Here is an 18,164-nt window from a genome sequence, read left to right as displayed (position 1 = left end):
TCCCAGCATTCCATTTCACCGGAAACTGCAGGTTCGATCGCTCGTTGCTTTTACCACGGATCCGGTGAACTTTCCGTGCGAGAAGCGAGTTGTTATCGATTTGATTTGAGTGAGTAATATTTATTAAGCTATTAGTTTTCTTTTTGAGTTCATATTTTCATTGTCTCGCACAAGACTTTGATAAAACGAATTAATTCGTTGAGAGAGGTCAAAATAAAGGCTTTTTGTGAACGTTAGCTCGCGGCTAGCTGTTACCCGGTATGACTGAAACGATTCCCGCTGTTATTTTCTGACAAACCGGTCTGATTTATTGGTTTAAAATGATTAAATACCACAAAAGCAACTTAATTTCACCGCTTAAGCGCGTTAGCTATCATACACCTGTTTATTTGCGTAGCTAACGTCAATGATTAGTCACATTGGGAGACGTTATACCAATGTGAAATCGGCCTTTGAATTGATTTAAGACCACTTCGCTGATTTCAGGTCTTTCGGTTAATCTAAACTCGTTTTCAGTCCTTCAATCTCATTTAAGGTTGATTTTCAGTCTTTACATGTGATTTCAAGTTCATTTCAGCACTTTCAGCTTGTTCGCAGGTTTATTGTTACTTGTTTAGAGGATTTTTTTATTTATGACAGGGTGATTTCAGACTTTTCAACTGATTTCAGGTTTATTTCAGACCTTTCAGCTGGTTTCAGGTCGATTTCTGGCTTATTTAGAGTTGACAAATAAGCTTGCCTTATTTGGTGTTTGATTATGTGCTGTTACTCTGTTAAATGTACAATTTAACAGCTTTATACTCAATCACATTCATTGCATCTGTGTGAAGTAATCGTAATATAGACTAAAAATATGAGGAGAATTGCAGAACTAACTTAAGAGAAGATCTGTGTTTCGTAGCAGCCTAAACATATTTGACATATCATTGACAAGCCCCTGTTATTTACAGTTGTTAATGACGTGTGTTTCTCTTCTGTATAAGGTGGGTGTTTTGCCCAAGATGTCTTTCCCTCCTCATCTCAACCGGCCACAAATAGGCATCCCAACGATGCCACCAGGAATCCCTCCACCACAGTTTGCTGGATTTCCACCATCGATGCCTCCCGGTAATTAAGATAAATTAGATATATCAGACCTTCTGTAGACATTGTGTTAGTAATGGCAAAGTCATTGATTCAGTTTACAGGGAACACTATGTAAACCTTAAAGGGATAGTTCACCCAAAAATGAAAATTTTGTCATCATTTACTCACCCTCAGGTTGTTTCAAACTTGTATACATTTTTTTGTAATGTTGAACACAAAGGAAGATGTTTTAAAGAATGTGGGAAACTCAACAGTTCTGGGGCACCATTGACTTCCATAGTATTTTTTTTTCCTACTATGGAAGTCAATGGTGCCCCAAAGCGGCCTGGTTACAAACTTTCTTCAAAATATCTTCCTTTGTGTTTAACAGAACAAAGAAATTTTTACAGGTTTGGAACAACTTGAGGGTGAGTAAATGATGACATAATTTTCATTTTTGGGTGAACTATCCCTTTAAGTTGCTTTGGATAAAAGCATATACCAAAAATGTAAATGTTAATTATAATGGAAGCATTCATGAGTTCAGTGAGTTTTTATAAAACTGTAAACTGTGACAAATTTGACAACTACGTTTTGGACTGATCAAATGTTTCTGAGAAATAAAACATCTTTTAATTCTGCTGTGAATTGCTGGGTGAACTTATTATATGTTAAATTGGCTTAAATATCAAGTTTACATTATTATAATATGTGACTTGTATGACAATTTAAAATTAGGGTGAATATTTTCTAATGTAGTTTTTTCACCCCCTAGGAACCCCAATGATTCCTGTCCACATGGGGATTATGACTCCTGCCCCTACGGTAATATTTGTTAATTATAGGGAAAATGAAAAAAAAAAAAAGATTAATTTGTATTAGTTGTTTAGTCGTTTCAAGTCTAAATGTATGTAAGTATTTTCCACTATAAAAAGTATTTCTTTTTTACTTTTTTCTGAAGTATTTTGATTAAAGGGTGGTTTTTTTCATTGCTGCAAAGTAAATTCAAAATGTTTGATGCTGAAGAACTAAGACAGTAACAGTCTAGTTAAAACAAGGTAGGCTTTTCAATAAAATAACACAAGGAACAATGATATATAATATTTATTATACAGAGTAATAAACAGCAATATTTACTTGCGTATCGTCGCTGTTAGGCGGAAACTTCGTATCTCCATGTTTCGTCATTTTTATTTTATTTTACTTTTATAAATCATTACCATTAGTCATCCTTTATGTGTGTCTGTGGGTTTTGCAAATATTTAACCACTGAAAAGTATTTAAAAGAGCTTGTGACTAAACCTTGTATCTCCATTGGATCCTCAAACTGTCGGTCAAACCTCATAACTCCACCCGCTTCTTGAATCTTGAATGAAGTGGCGGACGCAGTTTGGACGGTCTCTGCTTGTTTGCAATGCAACGGTAAATAAAGAACAATATATATAGGTTAATGTTTTATGTATTTGCAGTGTCTTAGTCTAGCATTTGTAATGGAGTCATAGCCAATACTTAAATAGCCTGTGCAAAGCACTTCATCTTTTATAACATGAGATTTTGGCCCTATCAAAAAAACAAAACTGAGCACCCACATAGCTACAATGAACTTTATAACTTGTAAGTTGATGAAAGCGTAATGCGATGCACTTACTGCCTCAGACGCAGCCTTTATAATGATGCATAAAACAAGTATGTCTGAAATTTGCTGGTCAAAAACCTCGTAACTCCATTTGAGCTTGATTTTGGTAAAATGTTATTATAAATATAATAAATATAATGACACATGCAAGTGTTTGACCACATATAAAGTCACAATATCATCTATAACAATGCGTTGTTTAGTTACTTAGAAGGTTTCCGACGCACAGCGACGATATGTTTGTACAAAAAACATTTTATTACACAAAATATGCCATAAGGATGCTTGAATCACTGGACTGTTAAATCAGTATTTCAGAGAGAATCCATGTGCCAGTTTTATATCACAATCACATTTTTTTGTCACATGGCTGCATATTAACTGTGATGTGATGTATCAGGTTCTTGTGCCCACGACGATGTCTGTGGTTAGTAAAATGCCTGCTCCCAGGAAGGAAAGTGCGGCTGCTAGGGCAAAAGATGACGATGACAACAGCGGTCCCACAACCACTGTGTTTGTGGGGAACATCTCTGAGAAAGCCTCTGACATGCTCATCAGACAGCTGCTGGCCGTGAGTATGACCACATCAGCTCCATTGACTCTTAAAGGGATAGTTCACCCAAAAATGAAAATTCATTATTTACTCACCCTCATGTCGTTTCAAACCCGTAAGACTTTCGTTCATCTTTGGCACACAATTGAAGATCTTTTTGATGAAATCTGAGAGCTTTCTGTCCCTCCATATGAATTGAGTGGTTTAGTCCAAATTTTCTGAAGAGACTCGATAGCTTTATATGATGAACAGTTTGATTTTAGGCTTTTATTCACATATAAACATTGATCACCGAACATAAACAAAAGCTCAGCCGAACCTGCTTGACGTGAGAATGAACCTCATTGGTTCTCGCGGAAGCTCAAACGTGCTGCGTAACACGAGAATGAACCTCATTGGTTCTCGCATGTCAAGGATCCTTGAGCTTCCGTTTACCACAACTGATTTGTGAGTTGATGAATGTTTATATGTGAATAAGCCTAAATTCAGTCTGATCATCATATAAAGTGATCGAGTCTCTTCAGAAAATTTGGACTAAACCACTCAATTCTTATGGATTAGTTTTACGATCTCTTTATGATTTGTAAAATGACTCTTTATGAACTTTTTGAAGCTTCAAAGTGGTCAATGGAGGGACAGAAATTGCGAAGATTTCATTAAAAATATCTTAATTTGTGTTCCGAAGATGAACAAAAGTCTTGTGGGTTTGGAACGACATGAGGGTGAGTAATTAATGACAGAATTTTCATTTTTAGGTAAACTATCCCTTTAAAGAATAACAATATCTTATGCACTCAGCAATGTAGAGAACTTTGCACCAGAGATGAAAAAGTTTCACTTGATAATGTTTTGAGTTTTAATCTAAATTGAAATAATTCTTAGTTATATTTCATACTTAGTGTTAGTTTGATTCATATTGACGATAACCAATTGTGTTTCAGAAATGTGGTTTGGTGTTGAGCTGGAAACGAGTTCAAGGCGCCTCAGGGAAACTCCAAGGTAAATATGTTTTTAACACCTGATCTCGATTAATCTCAGTTTGATGGCTGTGTATGTTGTGAAAGTGCCAGACTGGCTACTCACAGACATTTGTTTTGTTTTTTTGCTTTCAGCGTTTGGTTTCTGTGAGTACAAAGAGCCAGAATCTACTCTACGAGCTCTACGGCTGCTACATGAGCTGCAGATTGGAGAAAAGAAACTTCTGGTCAAAGTCGATGCCAAAACCAAAGCACAACTCGACGAGTGGAAAGCAAAGAAGAAGACCGCCAGTGAAAATGGAGTTAGTATGATACTAGTTTGATATCAAACTGATACTAAAATAAGTACTGTTTAGTTAAACAGTGTTTACTTATTGGGAAGAGTATTTGTGTTTTCAGTTGCATGTTAGATTTTGCAAATGATATCCACAATTGTGAAATTTCACTGGTATTTTGTGATTTTGTAAGTTATGATCTTCTGTGTGTCTGGCAGAATGGCAAGGCAGAGGACGCTGGTGAAGAGGAAGAGGAGGTTCTGGATGAAGAAACTAAGAAGCGGGACCAAATTGTTAAAGGTGCTATTGATGGCCTGATCCGGGAGTACTCAAGCGAGCTCAATGCTCCATCACAGGACGATGAGTCGAGTCGCCGCAAAAAGAGGAGAGACAAGAAGGGCGAGGTTGGCTTTAGTTCATTTTGGTCAAAATGACCATTTTCACCTGAGATTTGGAGGCAAATTACAATGGGTCTATTAGCCTATTATAGGTCTATTAGTAAAATCTGTTGACTTTAGTAAATCTTTGTTTCATTATATGCCAACAGTGGCAAAAAGCACTTCTTGTGTTTTGGCCCCAAGTTTGCATGCCTGTAATTTAAGAAGTATTAAAGATATCTTAATATCTTTTTATATTTTGGTTTTTAACAAACATTTCTTTTGGTATCTTCATTTTAAAGGCCCTATATGGTTAAATCCTAGAGATATGGAGATCTTAATGCGGCTTCCTGAGTAAACTGGTCAATTGTGCACATTTTTAGTGGTCGAAAATCAAATGTGGGTCACTTTGCACACAGCTGATACTTTTTTCTTTTACAGAGGAATATCTGAAGTACAAATAATGTTGAAAATAGAAATGTATCTAGTTTTTTTTTCTATCAACACAATTGCGTAGAGCATGCCTGTCTTAATGCCATAAATATTCCTTTTCCAAAGTTTGCATGCATGTAACTCTAAAAGTATTAAAAATCTCAATATGATTTTAGATTCTGGTTCTAAACAAACTTTTCTTTTAAAATTTTAATTTTCAAGGCCCTATATAGTTCATTCCCATAGATATGGGGATCTCAATGCAGCTCCATGTTTAATTTGTTGAATTTTACCCATATTCAATGGTCAAAAACCAAATGTGTCATTTTGACCCCCCCCTCTACAAAATAGTGTATTACTCAGTCAATATACATTCATGACATTTAATATTTTGGCTTTCATCGCTATTTATATTTGTCTTTCTTCAGAAAAAATATTAACAAAATCGAAAATTTAATCCGTAAGTTTCCGAAAACTGGTTAATTTGACACGGAATGACCCATTTTATAAATTAATATTTTAAAATGTAATTTATTCCTTCAAATCAGCATATTAGAATGATTTCTGAAGGATCATGTGACACTGAAGACTGGAGTAATGATGCTGAAAATTCAGCTTTGATCACAGGAATAAATTACATTTTTTTTTTTTTTTAAATTTAAAATAGAAAACCATATTTCCCTTTTGATCAAATGTCAGAGACTTCTTCCGAAAACATAAGAAGTGATCGCCACACATTTGCCTTCCATAATGTCAGTCATATAAGTAGATAAGGTCGCAGGTTAACCATGTTTTCCATTTCCTGTTTAGGATGACATCAATGCCATGGAAATGGAAGATGACAAAAGAGATTTGATTTCCAGGGAGATCAACAAATTCCGCGATACCCATAAGGTAAAATACATGCTAATTTACTCCATATCACAGGTAGAGCACAACAGCCTCTTACACCTAGTTTAGTTTGACAACATACCAGCATGAATAAGATTACAGCAAAACCTTGATTACATTTAAGATTTAATTTGATATAGAGCAGAAATTAGGCCTCATTTGAGTCCAGAGCATTTTTAGCACTGTAAACTGTAGTGTGGCCTCCATGTTAAGGGTGGGAAATGTAGTCACACATACAATGCATGGACGTTCTGTGCACTTACCTAAAAGCTAATCTATTCATTAAACCCCACCATTATGATAGAGATCATATGGTGAACTAAACCAAGATGAATCTCACAGCTTTGGAAAAAGTTGCAAGGATAGGATGTAAGTATGAGCTTTCCATTTATCTCTACTTGTACCGGGCGCCCCCTTCAGGAGGACTCGCACAGGGGCAACTGCACCGACTCGTTTTGATAGCAGCTTTTGCTCATTCGGGGTGATTTTAATATCGAAATAACATCAAGGGGTGTCAAAAGTGTGTGTGAAATCAACTTTGCGGTGCTTATGAACGCGATAAGCTGGTAAACTACATATTTCTGGTTCTCTAAGACATGGGCGGCCAGTGAACCTGTGTGGGTCTGCTAGTAAAAGTGATGTTGGTGCTATAATAAATACTGCTGACTTGAATAACAGTGATTTGGCCCATTCGGCTCTTGTGAAAGTAGGGGGCGCCCCTCCACAGCACACGGACTTTCTGAAGATTTTACAGGTATGAATTCGCTTTGTGATTGAGTCTGCCAGCACCTCTCTTCATTCCTGCTTGCTTGCACTCTTTTCTTTTCCTGTTAAGTGTTTAAGTGTGTTTGTGTGCTCACTGAATGTCTACTTTTTTTAGTATTCTTTCTCTTTTTTTTTTTTTGTATTCTCACATTTTGTACGGCTAAAGTCACACAGAATTACTATAAAAACCCATTTGGCGAATACAGTAAATAGCAGCTAACATCTAATTTATGAAGTATCCTAAACACTAAGTATTTAACTTCAACACATCATCCGTCTCGCACCAGTTGTGCATAAGATGAATGATTCCTCCAATCATGCAGTTTTGAGTTTCTAGCTGATCAGAATTACAATTACAATTGCAAAAAGTCCCATAGCTGAATTTTCATCATTACTCCAGTCTTCAGTGTCACATGATCCTTCAGAAATCATTCTAATAGGCTGATTTGCTGATTATCAATGTTGAAAACAGTTTTTGCTGCTTCATATTTTTGTGGAAACTGCAACACATTTTTTCAGGATTCTTTAATAAATAGAAAGTTAAATTAACAGCATTTATTTGCATTTATTAAAGCATTTATTAAATAGAAATCTTTTTTTAACATTTATAAACTGTCACTTTTGATCAATGTAATGTGCCCTTGCTGAATAAAAGTATTCATTTCTCACTTCTCACAATAAATACAGCCTTGGTGAGCAGAAGAAAATTATTTAAAAAACATTAACAAATTGCAATGTTTACAAACTTTTGACAGGTACTGTATATAATATTTAAAAAATAATAATAATTTGTGGGTCAAAAACTGAAGTTCAGGGCCAAGTATTTATTAATAATTTTAAATTAGATTATTTTATTTTATATATTTTTAATTTATTTTAGTTTAAGCTTTAGGAATTTTATGTGCCTTTTAATTTTTATTATTATTGTTTATATTTCTATTTAGCTTTCATTTATTTTTGGTTTTAGTAAATTAGCATATTTAGTACTTCAACTTAAACATATTTTTTCATTTAGTTGCCAAGGCAGCACTATTAGTTTAGTTTGTTTATCTGCTATCTATTTTATTTCAGCTTTATTTAAATTAAATTGGACCTGTTGAACATGCTACAAAATACTCAGAACACATAGCAATAATTTTAAATGTGTAAGTAGTTTTAAATGTAATAATATCAGTTATAAATGAAGACTTGATATAAACTGATATTTCACTGATCTAAAGATTTATGCTGTCTTGTTTCCCTGTTAAACACAACCCAAATTCACCAGTAGAAATGTTATTTAAAAGCAGCGTCACTTTGAATCAAAGTCAATTTAAAAGCATCCTTTTAATACGTTTATGTAATTGTTTTCGGCTTGATGCCTGTGTCTGGAGTTTATTTTATTTTCCTGTCTTTCTTCACCTCCTGTCTACATGTTCATTTGCTGCTGCTGTTCAGAGTTGCATAACACCCACGGTTCAGCGCTTATGAAATAGTTCAGCATGTTTCGTAGTAAAATTAGACTCTTTTAATTATATTTATAATTAATCCAGGGGACTTTAGTATTCTGGGAAGTAGAAGCTGTTGATAGATGTCACTCCAGATGGATATATTGGCAAACTGCGCTGTGAGAGCTGTTGAAATGAGGCTAAAGCCGTGGGTGTCATGCTGGACTTCAGTGCGTTTCATAATCGCTCAGTCAGATCCTCCGAGGCCCGTGTCATCTGCAGTGGGGTAAGCAGTCTCTACACCTTCGTTTGTTGCCTTTTCTATCCAAACCACAGAGAAACTGCAAAGAAAAAGAAACAAATCTAACAAATACAGTATGCAATGCTCCTGTCACAACGTTTTCAAAATGTCTGGAAGTTGTTTGTCAGATTGTTGCAAGCAAAGAGAATAGTCTGTATTTTTCCTTGTGAATCCTTTGACCTGCTTTTCCTCCCAGGCCTAACAATAAAGGCTTGTAGGGCCACGGAAGCACTGTGAGTCGCTAGTCAACACCTGTAAGTGCACAAACAACTAGTTTCACAAGGATTGAAGCCTCTTTCTATTGATCATGTGATGAGAAGGATATTACAGCGCCCTCAACTGTTTCTCATCTAATTCAGTTGTTTGCAATGTCGAATCTCAGAAGTGGTTTCCAGGTTTCCTTTTATTCAAAATTTTAGTTTCCTTTTATTCAACTCAAAATTAAAATTCAAAATTTCACACTTCACTTTTAAGATTCTGTTACTAATTAAATAGATTTTTGATCATTATTTATTTATTTATTTATTTATTTTTGATCATGTAGATTCATGTTTGTTTTGCAAATCAAATTTTCACTCGTCCTGATAATATAATTTATAATTCAACGTGTTTGTTAAAAAAAAATGTTAATTTTAATAATTTTCTCTACTGGTCTTAGACTTTTGGTCTCTTTATATGTGTTAATATGTGAATGGCAGGGACTGTAAACCACTTCCTCATAAAGTTATAGTGTTATGTAGTCATCTTGTGCATGAGTAGTCGCTAATCTGAAAACTTACCTCCCCGTTTTCCTACAGAAATTGGAAGAAGAAAAGGGGAAGAGAGAGAAGGAGAGGCAAGAGCTGGAGCGCGAACGTAAGGAGAGAGACAAGGAGCGTGAGAGGGAGCGCGAACGCCGAGACCGTGAGCGGGAGAAGGACCGAGAGAGGGAGCAGCGCGAGAGAGAGCGAGAACGCGAGAGGGAGAGAGAAAGAGATCGAGACCGCGAGCGCACGAAAGAGCGTGAGAGGGAGAGAGACTGGGAGAGGGACAGAAGTCGTGACCGCAGCGAAGACCGCAGTCGATCCAGGTACACCAAACCTCCCGTGATCAAGTGTTTGTGTCTTGTTTCCCTTCACAGTTTCCACCAATTTTCCCATCAGTTATCACTAGTGCTCAATTATATATAAAATACCTTTTAACAATTTGTATTTTTACATTTATTAATATTTTTATTCATTAAAAAAACTTTAGCAACATTTATATTTATGAATATTTGATATTTATTCATAAATATATATTAAGGCTGCACGATTACTTGCAATTAACACGAAATCGCTCTTAAATCTGGCTTAGTGCGATTATGAAATCGCAAAGGCCGCGATTTATTTTAATGCGCAGCTTGTCAGTGAAGCATGGCTCTGTGATCAGTAGTAAATGCTGCTCCATCTCAAAGCACTGAGTTTGAACCACTTATATCGTGCATTTGAAAAAGCAGCACGCATCTTTCCAAACGTGAAGCATTTATGAACCTCTTGTCCAACGAACATGTTTTAATAATGTCACTTCATAACGTCACATGAGTGTTTGAAATAACATCCTTCTGTGAGATGATGTGGCTTCTTACACAGAATAAGGCACACAACATATTATTTCATAGTATTCTATACAGTGATAGAGGCTATGTCGATTAGCATTGCATTATAAATATACTTTATTATCATGAAAATACCTGAGAAGGCTTGAAGAACTCAGATAAACCATATATTGTCGTAGTCGTGTGTTTATTAGTCATGTTTAATCAATCAAAGCTTTTCAATCTTCTGCTTATTCAGCTACAGCGATAGTATGATTCTCATAGGGATTTCCTGGAACTACGTGTGTTGTCGTACTTCTGCGGGGCATATTTGGAATTTCTGCGCCAGAGCGCCCTCTGGCTTTCAGACGGAGCAACATTAACTACTGCATTTATCCGTGCTTCGCTGACAAGCTGTGCATAAAGAAATGCAGCCTTTGCCAAATTGCGTTCGCTTTAATTTTGATTAATTGTGCAGCCCTAATATATATTTATATTAACATTTTGTCATTTATATTTATCTCATTTTATTTATGATTATTGCTTTATGAATATACAACTTGTTAAAAGGTGTGTGTATATAAATAAATATATAATATGGTGTAACGGTACATATATTCGTCCCGAACCGTCACGGTACAGTCAGGACATCGAATGCAGTCAGTCACAGGCGATCCACACTCCAGTCCAGAAGGGGGCGCATGTGCTAATGCAATGCTGTTTGCTAACTGCCATAACAGGAAAAAGAGCAGAAGAAGAGGAACAGAAGATCTATGCATAGATATGTTTACATATAGTCTCTCAACCAGTGTTTCAACCGCAGAAAGACAACAATAAAACAGCTTGAGAATAATATCTCACGTAGCATTACATTTACCTCAGGCAAGTCATTCAGTGTCCACAGCATGTTAGTTCACTAGAGAAATTAACTTTTCACTAAATATATGCACTATATTAGCTTATATATTCATTATATTTACTTTACCTGTTAGTAATGTCTTAATTATTTAATGTTTAAATACATTTGTCTTAAACAAGTTATGACAGTAACTGTGTAAATGATCATGTTTCAGAAATGAAGTAGAAAAATAATTGTATAATTAGATTTTGAAGTTAATGCAAAACCTGCCTTATGTGCAATTTACCCTTTTTTTTTTTTTTTTTTTTTTTTTTGAGTGTTGATAAATTATAGCTAAAAATAAATGGCAACTGAATTTAATAGTTTATGCTCTGTTGTTAATTGTAATGTAATTATAGTAATGTGTAAGAAAGGGCTCCCTGTATATAGTTTAGTGTTAGCTGAGATAGATTATTTATCCTTAAGAAAATGTTAATTATAATTGAATTTATTTAAAGAGTTTTGAATTGAATTTATTTTGATAAACCACTGTTTAATAAAAAAGAAGCAATTTTATGTTTAGTTTTCTCCCCACTGATGTACCGAACCCGTACCAAACCGTGACTTCAATACCGAGGTACGTACTGAACAGTCATGTTTGTGTACCGTTACACCCCATATATATACACACACGCACACACACACACACACACACACGCGCGCGCGCACACACACACACACACACACACACACACACACACACACACATTCTCATATATATATACAGTACCGGTCAAAAGTTTGGAAACATTACTATTTTTAATGTTTTTGAACGAAGTCTCTTATGCTCATCAAGCCTGCAGTTATTTGATCAAAAATACAGAAAAAACAGTAATATTGTGAAATGTTATTACAATTTAAAAAAATGGTTTTCTATTTTAATATACTTTAAAATGTAATTTATTTCTGTGATGCAAAGCTGAATTTTCAGCATCATTACTCCAGTCTTCAGTGTCACATGATCCTTCAGAAATCATTCTAATAAGCTGATTTATTATCAATGTTGGAAACAGTTGTGCTGCTTAATATTATTTTATAACCTGTGATACAATTTTCTTTGATGAATAAAAAGTTAAAAAATATCAGCATTTATTTAAAATAGAAATCTTTTGTAACAATATACACTACTGTTCAAAAGTTTGGGGTCAGTAATTTTTTTTCCTTTTTTTTGAAAGAAATTAATACTTTTATTCAGCATGGATGTGTTAAATTGGTAAAGTGATAGTAAAGATTTATATTGTTAGAAAAGATTTATATTTTGAATAAATGCTGTTCTTTTTAACCTTTTATTCATCAATGAATCCTCAAAAAAGTATCATAGGTTCCAACACAACTGTTTTCAACATTGATAATAACTGAGTATCAAATCAGCATATTAGAATGATTTCTGAAGGATCATGTGACACTGAAGACTGGAGTAATGATGCTGAAAATTCAACTTTGCATCACAGAAATAAATTATATTTTAAAGTATATTAAAATAGAAAACCATTATTTTAAATTGTAATAATATTTCACAATATTACTGTTTTTTTCCTGTATTTTTGATTAAATAACTGCAGGCTTGATGAGCATAAGAGACTTCATTCAAAAACATTAAAAATAGTAATGTTTCCAAACCTTTGACCGGTACTGTTTGTGTGTGTGTATATATGTGTGTTATATATATATATATATATATATATATATATATATGTATGTGTGTATACACACACACACACACTGATTGTTAAAAGGTATTTATGATAATTTTATTTAAAAAAAAAAAAGTCTTTTTTTTGTATAATATTTTTTGTAGAGCTTCAAAATACATATGCCAAAATATTCAGATATAGTGGGTCAAAAACAAAAGTTCTGTGTCTACAGTAATTGTCTCACATTACATGCGATTGGGTGTTGTCTACTTTCAGAGAACAGAGTCGCGATAGAGACCGAGATAAGGAGAAGAAGCGCGATCGTGAGGAAGATGAGGAAGAGGCATACGAACGGCGCAAACTGGAGAGGAAGCTGCGAGAGAAAGAGGCGGCGTATCAGGAGGTGAGTGATCTTTCTTTGTCTGTATTAAGTCTGTCTGATCACATTATTGGATGATTAGCTGTTTTGATAGACTATTTATTTTCTTTAATTACTGTCGTCAACAGCGTCTGAAGAACTGGGAGCTCAGAGAGAGGAAGAAAGCCAGAGACTACAGCAAGGAGACGGAGCGTGAGGAGGAACGCCGACGTGAAATGGTTAAACAACTTTTTCTCAATGTATTTAAATTAGCAATTCAGCCTAATCTATTTGGCCTAAAATATATTTATTAAGTATATGTCCTCTTAGGCTAAAGAAGGGAAACGGCTAAAGGAGTTTCTGGAAGACTATGATGATGACAGAGACGACCCAAAATACTACAAGTGAGTTCTGTGTGCCACTTGGTGTATAATTTGCTTTTTGACATAACATCTAGAGGCAGATAGATCTGAAATAGCATATAACCTTGATGAACTGATGGTTGTCTAGTTTACTTGCTAAGGGACTCAAACATTGAATATCTAGAATACAAAGATTTAATGCCATGAACATCATGAACTGATTCTCAGAAATGTAATATCAATTTTATCTGGTGATTTCAGCCATCTCTTGACATTTTTGAGTACAGTATGCAATAGATCATCTGAAAAATAATGAGATTTCGATGTGACCTAAACGGTTTCTGTTACTCTGCTTTGCCTGCAGGGGCAGCGCTCTTCAGAAGCGACTGCGGGACAGAGAGAAGGAGATGGAGCTGGATGAACGTGACAGGAAACGGGAGAAGGAAGAGCTGGAGGAGATCAGACAGAGGCTGCTAGCAGAAGGACATCCTGATCCAGACGCTGAGCTGCGCAGGGTGAGTCCACGACTGGACTGTTCCAGAGTCACTCTCTTACTTCTGTTTTACAAATATACTTCAAATATATTTATATTCATTTATTTATTTAAATATATTTAATATAAATTAAAAAATAAATATTCAAATATACTATTTAAATGAATGATTTCATTTAATTTTTATGAAAATATAAATTAAATACTATATTTGAATATATTTATTTTTACGTTTATTTAATAACATACTGATAATATAATAACCATTTAAAAAAAATAATTAATTTGAATATATTTTTTGAAATTATTTTATGTAATTTTATTTATGAAAAAAAAAAAATACTTTTTTGAAATAATATTTAAAGGAATTATTTTATAATTTTTTAAAAATTTTTATGTTTTTCAATTTTTTAGTATATTTTATTCATAATGAGTCAGTAATTTTATGTGTTTTGTGGCTTAGAGCTTTCTTAGTACTTCTGGAACCAAACTGGTCACTGTTGTGCTCTCTTCTGTTTCATATCTTACTGATTTTTTTTTTTTTTTTTTAAATTTAAAAAAATTTATATTTTTCTTTTGTGTGTGTTGATCAGATGGAGGAAGAGGCAGAACGTTTACGTCAGCCGCCCGTGAAGCCTGAGCCTGAGGAGGAGAGGGAACACAAACCCACTCGAGAAGAGCGAGACCGAGGCAGGGATCGAGATCGGCGTAAGGTACCCGTAGAAACTCATGCTCACATCCCCTCTGATGATGATGTAGAGGAAGGGGAGGATCTAGAGGATGAAGAGGAGTCTAAGCCCTGCCTCAAACCCACCATGCGGCCCATCATGGCCGCCCCCTCAGTGTCTTCAGCCAGCGGTAACGCCACTCCCAACACGCCCAGAGAAGAGTCGCCCTGCGGCATAATCATCCCTCACGAGAACTCGCCACCAGAGGTCCAGCTCCAGGATGAGAACCGCCCCAAGATCGGCCTTAGCCTCAAACTAGGTGAGTTTGATTTCAGAAAAGTTTTGGATCAGGATGTTATGGCCAATAACAAATAAAACTAGTTCTTAGCTCAGTTTTCACATAATATCCTGCACTGACACTATTGGATGAAAACAAATCTTCTGTAGAGCTGCTTTATATCTGAATTGACTTAGTTTCATAATTAATTAATTTTGTTGCATCAACACTGTTATTTAACAGATGATAATAGCATTAATATTTTTATTAAAAACAAAATAAAAAAATAAATTTAAATACTGTTTGAATACATTTAATTTTTAAATGATTTTTTTTTTTTTTTTATGAAAAATATATTAATAAATATATTCAAATATAGTATTTAAATGAAATTTTATTTTTAAACAGATTTTTGTTTAATTAATGAAAAATAAGTTACTCAAATATAGTATTTAAATTTTTTTTTTTTACTTTTATGTTTTATTTATAAGTCTGTAAACTTATATTATACTGCTTAATATCTGAATTGATGTTTCATAATTGATAAATTCAATTGATGAATTGAATCAATACAGTTATTGTGATGAATGACGACTATTTTCTTCTATAGAGCTGCTTTAGTTGAACTGAGTTCGCTTCATAACTAATGAAATATGCAACATTGCTAACATTCACACTGTTATTGATCCAAACTGAATCAACACTGAACTGAATTGAGCTGAATAATGACACTATTGTCTTTTTAGTGCTGATTTACAGCTGAACTTTGCAAAATTAATGCTGTTATTTTCTTGTTTATTACTGTAAAGCTGCTTTGAAGCAAGCCGCATTGTATAAAGCAAATATGTAAATAAATGTTTGTTTTTATCCCATCGTAAGGTTCATCCGGTAGCCCGGGACAGCCCAGTGTAGCCAAACGGAAGAAGCTGCCGGTGGAAAGCGTCTTTAACCGCTTTGACGACGATGAGGTGGACGAGGCACCTCGGAAAAGGAAGCTGGTGCCTTTAGACTATGAGGATGAGGAGAAGGGAGCAGACTTGGGTGTGGTGGGCGGCGGCAAAGGAGTCAATACGGAAGAGAAGCGCAAACACATCAAGAGTCTGATCGAGAAGATTCCCACTGCCAAACCAGAGCTCTTCAACTACCCGCTCGACTGGTCCGTCGTCGACACGGTAAGAGTGATGTTTGTCGTTCTATGGAGGTGTTGCTGCTTATTTGTCCAGCTGTGTTTTAATGTTGTATAACTGGTGTTTTTGAATATCCCCACCATTCACAGACACTTATGGAGAAGCGTATTCGACCATGGATCAATAAGAAGATTGTGGAGTACATTGGTGAAGAAGAAGCCACATTAGTTGACTTTGTTTGCTCCAAGGTAAGGCCGTTTTCTTCATTAGAGTCCGAGCACTGAAGGTATAATGGCTACATTTTTATTTTCTTTCAGAATGATTGTGCATACATTTTAAGACCATTTCAAGTGAAATTGAAGACCAATCAAAATGGCTAAATTCTACACTGAAATAAAATTGGTGTAGGATATACTTTGAAACTATTTGTTCATTCAGAAATTGTTAGTAAACTTCAGACATAATTACAAAGTAACGCATTGAATTAAACATGAAATTTCAAAGTAGAAAGACTGAAATAGTATTTTCTTGTAAAATGTAAACAAAACAAAGATAATTGGAGTGCAACTTTTTTACAGTAGGTGTTTCTAAGGTTTCTTGACAGGTTTTTGCCACCATTTGTGAATAAATGTTGTTTCTGGATCTGGAGATTCTTTACCATATCAGAAGATGCTTAATATCGCCCCCTACTGTATAACCGCAGTGAAAACATGGATTGCTGGAAAATTCCGTCGATGATGGGAAAACGTTGCGTCATAAATGACCTAAACTTCAGTCAATGGCAGGGAAAGAGTTAAACGGCCAATCTTTCTGATGTACCTTTAAGACTTCATAGTTCTATCTGTACAAGAATTGATATGATTGGCTGTACTCTTGACATATAAAATGAGTAACAAGTGTTAAGAAAATGTGGATGGTCTTGTGTTGATTGTGACATTGTTATTGTGACACGTTCTGAACGAGTTGATTTAAATCTCAGTAATTGCTCTGTACTAGATCATTTATTCATTTATCAGACGCTTTTATCCAAAGTGACGTCCAGATGAATCAATAAGTCTTTAAGAACGACTGCTGCTGTTTCTTCTCAGGTGATGGCCCACAGTACACCACAAGGGATCTTAGATGACGTTGCGATGGTAAGTTTAGACTTACGCAGCATTTTGTAGACTCCAATGGTGTCGTTATGACTGATCACATTATCTAACTATTTTCCCTTGTCTCCTCAGGTGCTGGATGAAGAGGCCGAGGTCTTCATAGTTAAAATGTGGAGGCTATTGATTTATGAAACTGAAGCCAAGAAGATTGGACTTGGGAAATGAACAAGCATTGAATGCAAATGAACTTTGCTTTTTACTTCCCGTTTGGGCTGGACAGCTCATCTAGGTTTAAAAACAACTTGGGAAACTCAGACCATTTCCAAACTTTGGAGTTAATAAATATTGAGCCGTTTCATTTCTCACGTCCCAGACGCCTCCACAAGACTGCGGCAGCCGCGAGCACCGACTCTAAACGTCTGTTTTTATCTACCGAGAGGAAGAGGTTTGATTTCTCAGGGCCTTCCTGTTGAATCCATCTTCAGTGTAGCGTCATCTTGCCCAGTTAGCGGTTCTTCCTGTGAGTACCCATTGTAAATTCTTACTGTATTGATTGCCAATCACGTCCGGGTTGTGATTTTACCATTTCTGTTCTTTTGGTCGCCCTCACCAACCGTACCAAAGAGTTTTCCCCAGTTGTTTCGCTAAAACAAAACCAGTTGATTGGACCCCACACTGTTCAGAAGGTCTCTCGCTAAACTGAATTACATGAAAACGATTGTCTTTGTTTTTGTACTTATCAGTGGATGTGTTTTGAATAAAAGTGACTTTTTTTTTTTTTTTTAGTAAAATCATTTTGTGTGCATTTTACTGTGTTCTGCCCTGGTTTCAGCTTTGAAGCGGCATGTTAATTACTTGGGAGCTAGAGGCCACAATTCAGCAACAGTAAAATTAAAACTCTTGAATATTAACGTGTTAAAAATTTACTTTGCGTGTGTTATTTTAAAGGGTGTAATATACTTGATTAGTATACATTAGTTTGGATTTGTACTTTGTCAC

The 18,164-nt window shown here is 35.1% G+C and overlaps 1 protein-coding gene across 3 annotated transcripts; it reads left to right on the top strand.

Moving 5' to 3' along the window:
• On the top strand, positions 1–17,959 carry rbm25b (RNA binding motif protein 25b). 3 transcript variants are annotated; one of them, XM_051874659.1, is made up of 19 exons: positions 1–109; positions 984–1,107; positions 1,841–1,890; positions 3,102–3,272; positions 4,196–4,253; positions 4,367–4,533; positions 4,725–4,910; positions 6,126–6,209; positions 9,497–9,768; positions 11,676–11,729; positions 13,063–13,189; positions 13,294–13,383; positions 13,475–13,548; positions 13,871–14,021; positions 14,593–14,986; positions 15,824–16,116; positions 16,221–16,319; positions 17,160–17,207; positions 17,298–17,959. In XM_051874659.1, exons 2-19 carry the CDS (start codon positions 1,002–1,004, stop codon positions 17,388–17,390), a joined length of 2,517 nt encoding a protein of 838 aa, XP_051730619.1. In that variant the 5' UTR covers positions 1–109; positions 984–1,001; the 3' UTR covers positions 17,391–17,959. The 3 variants fall into 3 exon arrangements, with proteins under 3 accessions (XP_051730619.1, XP_051730621.1, XP_051730620.1); XM_051874660.1 differs by lacking the exon at positions 1–109 and adding an exon at positions 241–258; XM_051874661.1 differs by lacking the exon at positions 11,676–11,729.
• Positions 17,960–18,164: the final 205 nt, after the last annotated feature.

Source organism: Ctenopharyngodon idella, chromosome 20, assembly GCF_019924925.1.
Source record: "Ctenopharyngodon idella isolate HZGC_01 chromosome 20, HZGC01, whole genome shotgun sequence".
Classification (NCBI taxonomy): Eukaryota; Metazoa; Chordata; class Actinopteri; order Cypriniformes; family Xenocyprididae; genus Ctenopharyngodon; species Ctenopharyngodon idella.
The sequence above is the reverse complement of the archived record's forward strand: the minus strand, read 5'-3'. Positions and strand labels throughout refer to the sequence as shown.

Excerpts from the sequence above, each read along its gene's own strand:
- rbm25b (XM_051874659.1), top strand. The coding sequence starts at position 1,002 with ATGTCTTTCCCTCCTCATCTCAACCGGCCACAAATAGGCATCCCAACG. Across the intron at positions 4,911-6,125 it reads GGAGAGACAAGAAGGGCGAG|GATGACATCAATGCCATGGA; the intron begins GTTGGCTTTAGT and ends TTTCCTGTTTAG. Across the intron at positions 13,384-13,474 it reads AGGAACGCCGACGTGAAATG|GCTAAAGAAGGGAAACGGCT; the intron begins GTTAAACAACTT and ends ATGTCCTCTTAG.